We start from the raw sequence: 7548 nt of genomic DNA, 5'->3' as shown, positions 1-7548 counted from the left end.
AAACTCCAAGAGAAAAGTGAAGGAAAGTTGGGCAACATGTCTACTACTTAGGCTGAATATAAGTGGTTCTGTGAACAGCAGCTCAGAGAGGATATGTTTGATCTCCTGAAACAAAGATGACCTAATTCAGGGGTATTTTTTATTATTGGTGAAAACTGTATAAATTTTTACAACATTGATACTAACTTAAGAAGCTTATTTTCAAAGATTTATGAAGACAGTTAAATACAAATCTCATAGTGGACAGACAATCAAATCAGAGAAGATAACCTTCAATAATTAAATAAGCAAGACCAGCACAATGGATTAGTTTTTCATCAAAGAAATTTCATTTCAAGGGATTGTTGTTCTGCCACACAGAAAATCCACCACATAAATACTATTTTGATACAAATTTTAATGAGCCACATATTTCATTATTATCTTACACAACATTGTAATAATTTATATTGAATATATATAGCAATTGGTAAAGTAACTTGGTAACAAAACTAAAAATGAATTTTCTGCTTTGAAGTTTGTTTTGGGTTAAACAACTGGTAAATTCCAATCTTTTTGTCTGAAGAGCCATGTAAATAGGGTGGAGTCCAGAATGTCCTTAGGACGATGTGATTTCTGCAAGTATCACCAATAAGAATCAAACATCTTGACCTCACCAAACCATAGACAACCCAAGAAATACCACATGAAAATTTGAAGCTAGTGTGTGGTGGCTAATAATTCCGCTGCTTCCTCCGTGCCACTGCCAAGCGCAAGGCCTGAATAATCAACTTCTCATTATTCAGGACATTGTAATCAGTCAGTTTCACCAGTTTGTCAAAATTCTCTTCACTGAAACACACCTCCCTTGTCGTAAATGGGGAGAGGATGCTGGAGACATCAACTTTGCCTTCAGCCATCTCTTCAGGACTCCTTTCCACACCTAAGGGGACGAACCACAGGGAGATTCACCAATAAGGTTTTATTGCAGTATGTGGCTCCTATCAGTATTTACATAATTATAGGTAGAAAAGGAAGGAAGGAGAGGTATAATTTGCCAGAGGGAAGTAAAAGTTCTGTGCTAGTAGCACTGTATTCTTCAGCATCTGGATCAAGCCTTTGTCCAAATATGATTTTACACCATTTGACATTTACATCACCCAAACAGCTTGAAGTTAGAACAACATTTGTAGCAGCAATGCTAGACCACTGCTGGGACAACATAGTTAGTCTTTGTTACTCAAACTAGAAAAGCACAAGCAAAAAGGAAACCAGATACTCTTGTACTAGATAAAATAATAACCATCTCACTGAAAGTTCAGGAGAAATTATTTCACTCAGACAGAGCATATTACTCAATTAAAACCAAAGATCTCAGGCCTCAGTCTGGGAGATCACTTTTAAATATGTGGAAAAAAACTTGGATGAATGGACTTAACACCAAAACCAGCAGAAGGTTTTTCCTCATCTTTGTTGGCAAGCAGGAGTGCACAAGTCCATGTCTGTAGAGTAAAACAGCTTGAGAACCTACCCATTATGGTGTACATATATTGAAATTTTTGCCTTCATACTATCTCTAGTAGCTCCTGTGAAATAAGTGCCTATATTAATCTCAAGTGCTTTAAGAAAAGATTCAGGAGTTCATATAGTTCAGACATGCTGACACAGACCAGTTATGTTTGTCAGTGATGAGACCCGTGCTGGCATTGGAAAGGTCAGAGATGACAGTGATACTTTATGAAATAGAAAGGATTCACTAGGAAAACAACTTTTTATTAAAATTGCTATCAAAGATGACTCACCAGGAGCTTTATATTTTTTGAAGGTGTCATTTACTAGGGGAAAAAAAAGCACTGTTGGAGCTTGTGGACTGTCAGCCTCTTCAAACACATAGCACTCCTTCAAGTTTTCCCTGTCTTCCTCACTTATCTCAATTTTGGGAAATGGAATTTCTTGCTCTGAGAAGTACTTCGCAATCTGATCCAGAGGCTGGATGAATGAAAAAAAAAATATATAAAATTCTTATAACAATCAAAACTGATCCAGAGACCTGGATATTTTAAACTCCAGCAGCTAACAGGAATATTCTAAGGTTTGAATCTTCCTCTGGCAAGACACTAAATTTCAGATGGAAACAATCATAACCACACCAGACATTGTAGCTTATCTTATTTTCCACATTGCTTTAGGCAAAACAAGAAAATAGTCACTTTCTCTGAACTTGAAAATGAATCCAAAAGCCACAGGTCTAATTTTATAATTCCATTGAAACCAGTTCAGAAGGGGAAGGCAAAGAAACTGCAAGAATGGAGAAGCAACACATCAGTCCAGATTATTCTGCATCCTTGTCTTGACTTCTTCATTATTTACCACTCTCCCAATCTTTCTGTCCTCTGCATAATTGGTGTTGCTTGATAATGACTCCCTATTAACAAATACACTTATCAACATATCTTATGACCTCATAAAAAAACCCAAAAACCTTCAACAGCTATATTTACTATATACCTATGTTTAATTTTATATTATTATCATTATATATGCAACACTAATTATATTCTTTTAATTATTAATCAATCTGGCATTAGTCACTACATTTCCCTAAGACTGGTATGAGGTATAAAGGCCAAGACACAGGTTTTCTCATTTAATCTGTTAAAATATTTTCAGGACTTTCCATTGCCTTTGTAATTTGTTCAGTACAAGGATAACACAAATCAGTAGCAGAGTTTCAGAACACTCTATCATTTTATAATATAATCCAGAATATAATCCATCAGTTTTTCAAAATTCTTGAATCCAGTGAAGACCATGATGATTTAAAAATGCCTATATCAATCATTTTCTTCTAATATCTTTCTTAGTTACTGAGAAATAAATCACCTAATAATCTAAATAATAAATTAGATAACAATAATCCAATTGTCCTTCCAGTACTGAAAAATTAGGTGTTTTACCTGACGAGTGCTAGAGACAAAAAGACCATGAAGGAAAAACATCTCAGATACCATGGCTTTTCTTACCAGTGTTTGGGACCCTCCACTGTAATTCAAATGCAGGATGACATCCACCTCCCTCTTTGATCTTAAAAGTGGAGGGTAGCTGGTATTAATGAAAAAGCCAGTATCAACAAGGGAGAGCTCATTGTCTGCTGTTTCCATCAGTTTATTTGGGAAGGAGTCTATCACTGTGTCTGAAACAAAATTATTTCTCATTACAACAAATAAAGCACAAGATTGATTTCTCCTCTGAAGGAAGGTAGAGAGCGAAGTATGGAGAACTTTGTCCCTTATTGTTCCTGTCTTCCTTTCACTCTAGTTGCACTTATTTACAGGAGTAAGTGACATGCTACTGCTTTTTTCTTCCCTTCTTCCTGGGCACTGCAGACTGCTTTAGCCCTAAAGGGGAGATCTCTCCTGCTTCCCTAGGCTGAGCTCACTTTATCCACAGGAACAAAATTCCCAGATCACCAGATACAATTTCACCCCTCAACAGCCCCCACCAAAATGGAAATGCTATTCAAATCTGGCTTTAATGTTTTCCATTTGTAAAGGAAGAAGTGGCATTTCAGAAGTCAATCTTGTCTCTTCCTCTTTGTTGGAAATCCTAAGTGAATTCCAAAACCCAAACCTCCTTAGAATATTACTGAAAAACAGGCTGTTTTACTGTGCCTTTCCAGGTAGAAAATCCTTCACTCTCCAGATACTTGTTATGCAGCTGGAAGCCTCTGATAAAATTAGGATACTGTGCAATTGTTGGGCGTCCTGTTAAGACATCTCGCAGAGTAGAGGAGAGGATGCTCGAGGGAGTGCATAGACACGTGTCTACCTCATAGGGATTCACAGACAGAAAGGGTTCTTCTGCTGCAAGATGGAAAGAAGAAATTTTATGTTTAGGATAGTTTTCTGAAATGATCAGTATTTTAAAAAATGGAGTATCATCATCCCCCACTCCAAAGGTAAACCAAACACAGTTATAAGCCCTTAAGGTCTATGCCACCAAATAAAATTCAGCATTAGACAGTGAATTAAACGACAGCTACCTGCAGGCAGCAGGCTGCCAGGCAGTAAGCACCACCTTCTACTCTAAGTTTCCTCAAATGATGCCCAACCTCTACGGTAACATGTGGTGGAGGGGAGAGACAAGTCCCAACACATACAGGAGGACAGCACTGGCCTTTCAACAGGACACTTTCAGAATGCATGTCAGTGCCACCCAGCAGCAACACCAGCTTAGTTAGGAGACCAGTCACTCCAGGCTCCCTGTGCAATTAACAGCAAGAGTAAGCTTTCTCCATGGGCAGCTCAGTGGAGAAAACAGCCTTCTGCAAGAGCCGTTTTCTCTACCCGTGTTATTACTGGCCAAGGAGGACCATATTCTAACAATCTTAAGATGTGTTCTTGATATAACGTGACTTTTATATGTCTTCTGGAGACTGGTTTTGTTGTCCGTCTGACCTTCAGAAGAAGGTACAGTTTTTCCAAAGCTTTTCCAAAGAAGCACAATTTAATTTTAAATCAGGCAGAAAAAAATTCTTAGCTGACATCTCTGCTTCACTTTCCTCATCTTTTACTTTCTCACTTTGACAGCATTTCTTTATGCATTAGACATCTTCACAGAACATAAGCAATATATACCAGTGGTGCAAAAAAATTAAAAATCTCACCAATATCTTTTACTCTGTCTCTGGTCCATCTGCACCAAAAATCTTCTGAATCAGCAGCCAAATTCCAGACATACATCACATCTATGGAAAATATACTACTCCACATGCCTGCAACGTGAAAGAGGAAGAGAAGCTGATTGATGGAGTAGCCTTGGAAGAATCTTAATTGATACATACCTTCAGTTCTTCCCATTGGATACTTCCTTTCTGTCTGTATGGATACCTTTGTGGGCATACTTAGTAGGTATGTCCTTGCTAATGTAAACTCACACCTGCTCAACCTGTCTGTCGGTATCTTCCCAGTGCTGTCCACCACAGACCACATACTCGCCCATGCCAGCTGTCCTTCCAGTAGACCACCTTCCCCCCTAGGCAATAGTCACCTTGCATATAGCAGATCCGAGTCTCTGAGAGCTTCTTCACCATCCTTCCCATAAAGAACTGACTTCCGAAGTGTTCTGCGCGAATAGACGCTCCATATTTCAGGAGACCAACTTCATAAGGAGTGAACTCCAGCCACTCTATGGCAACAGCAGCCAGATCATGAAAAAGCAATACCATGTTAGCTAACACTAAACAGAAGAGATCCAGGAAGCAAACAATGAGAAAGACACTGGCTCATTCATAGCACGCCATTCACCAGCCATGGCTGTATCTGTACTGCCAGCAGTATCGATGACATGAGGTCCTTCCACACCATGGCAGGGCAGTCCCAGGCTGTGATACAGCAACCTCCAGCAAATAAGCCCTGGTCTGAATGAAACCACAAGCATTCCCTCAATATAGTTAATCTTACCCCAAAGTATATGTTGCTCATGCATAACTTGTTTCCTTTAGGGCTCTAGTGCCAGAGAGCTTAGCATTCACTTGGTGTCATGTACTTAGCTGCTCATGTTAAACAAATACTGTGAAAATTAATAGTAGAGGAAATAGTGATTTTCCTGACCCTGGACCCAAAATTTCAAAGTTTTTTCTTTAATTGTTTAAAATAAGACCATGTGGTATCATCATAAGAATTTGTTTCATTACAAGGTTTTTGTGACAGGATAAACTGTGACTTTGACAGGTTTTGTGGTATAATTACATTTCTACTTCTAGAAAAATGAAGAACTTAAATTCTAAACACTAGAGAAGTTTGGATTTTTTTTGTTTGTTTGTTTCAGTCACTATTATCTGAAAACATAATGGTTTATTGGGGCATTACTTGCAATTAGAATGAAAAGACTATTTCATTATTAAAGCTGATTGTATCCATATCATTTTAGTTTAGACCATTGAAATTATAAATTTTTTAAGAAATCTAAATCATAACCATTACCTCTGAACGCCTGGGCACTATAATTGGACTTGAGGTTGATGGCCACATAGATGGGCAGTGGGTTCTGGCCATTATCCACTGCCTGCCGTTGGTCCGAGAGTCTGTGCTCGTCTTTCTGGTTTTGATTAAAAAGGGTTAATGGAATGAGCAAAACAACTTGCACTTCAAATAATATAATGTGAATTATCAGCTTTATCCATTCCCAGGTCACTGGATTGTTGAGAAATATCTGGGATATTCCAAACTTGGCAAGTATCCCAGAAGAAGCAGCTGCACCCTATATGAGTTCTCAGATTTTGAGATATGCAGAGAAGTTGATTGTAGATTCAGCAAGAAAAAAAAAACATTTCCAGGAAAGATGATGCAGCTAAGTGAACGGTAAAGTTCTTTCCTCGGCTGGGTCTTTGCAAAGAATTGATCATATTTTAAGGTATTTTGCATTTTCATGAATATATTCTATTGAACATGACAATTTAAAACTTCATTGTATAAACTTAAGCCAGAATGAAACTACTTAAGATACACTATTTTTAAAGTAATAAAATTTCTTAAAACTTTATACCGTATTTAGAAAATGGTCATTCTTACTATGTGAGCCATCTCCATATGCAGTCTATACCTAGGTCACTTTATAAATATCTATCTTCATTTATGATAGAGAAGTAAATTATTTCAAATTTTTAAGTGCCTCTTCTAGTCAGAATATTTTATGCCCAAAGTGATTCATTTACAATTCAAAGTATTTTTTCTCAGGGTACTTCTTTCTTTAAGGAGGAAGAATACCTTTGACTGGTATGACATGGCTCCTTCAGTTCAAGGTCAACCTCTCTTCAAATCCAGATCAGTGTTTTAATAATGGGTCTGAATATATAATATTTAATCAACTGCTAAACTAATTATTTGCATTAGTAGTACTGAATGGCATGCCAGGATTTATTTTCTTCTCCACTGTAGCTATAGAAGCTCAGCAGTTATATGGAAGAAAGGAGTACCTTATCATGTAGCATGGATTCAATGACAAGACCCCAAAGGTCTATGAAAGAAGTGTTATGTCCTTCTTTAGTCCTCTCCATCAGGTCATTATAATAGTACTTCAGACAATCCAAAGAAAAACAGCAGATCTTGGATTTGGTTACTTGCTTGCGAGCTTCCTTGATTGCGTCCTCCAGATATTTTTGTGACCAATTAGCATCTTCATATAAGTTTGCCATGGTCCTGAAGAAACATTAGAAGAAAATAATGAAAGAAGAGTAATGCTGTGGTTTGTTTTCAGAAAAGTTTTGTGCAACTTAATTCTTACAGGGTTCACAACTAAAAGGTAAACACACTTAAAATACGCTCATTTCAGGAGCAAACAAAACCTCCAAGCTTCGCTGGTTTGGATATGATAAAATGGGCTCAAAACTTATCTTGAAATTCAAGGGAGAGGAGAAAACAAGACCCAAGGCTATTAAATAACAAGGTTCCACAATTATTCATCAAATCAGTTTCTTGGAAGGTGGGGAGAAATCTAGGGAGCAGTCACTACTACTCTGCTCTAGTCCTGCGTTTGTTCCCATATGTCTGCTAATGGCTTGTGCCAACA

The 7548-nt window shown here is 37.6% G+C and overlaps 1 protein-coding gene across 1 annotated transcript in view; it reads right to left on the bottom strand.

Moving 5' to 3' along the window:
• Positions 1–306: 306 nt before the first annotated feature.
• The window catches only part of LOC104698632 (cytosolic phospholipase A2 epsilon-like), a 32409-nt gene continuing 25167 nt past the window's right edge, over positions 307–7548 (bottom strand). The window contains exons 14-21 of the mRNA XM_010414047.4: positions 6956–7178; positions 5964–6078; positions 5029–5166; positions 4646–4753; positions 3651–3842; positions 3003–3172; positions 1782–1968; positions 307–922 (exon numbers count right to left, since the gene is read on the bottom strand). Of these exons, the coding sequence (XP_010412349.2) occupies positions 714–922; positions 1782–1968; positions 3003–3172; positions 3651–3842; positions 4646–4753; positions 5029–5166; positions 5964–6078; positions 6956–7178 (1342 nt within the window). The 3' untranslated portion in view covers positions 307–713. The remainder of the gene's footprint in view (positions 923–1781; positions 1969–3002; positions 3173–3650; positions 3843–4645; positions 4754–5028; positions 5167–5963; positions 6079–6955; positions 7179–7548) is intronic.

The sequence above is a fragment of the Corvus cornix genome, chromosome 5 (assembly GCF_000738735.6).
Source record: "Corvus cornix cornix isolate S_Up_H32 chromosome 5, ASM73873v5, whole genome shotgun sequence".
NCBI lineage: Eukaryota > Metazoa > Chordata > Aves > Passeriformes > Corvidae > Corvus > Corvus cornix.
The sequence above is the reverse complement of the archived record's forward strand: the minus strand, read 5'-3'. Positions and strand labels throughout refer to the sequence as shown.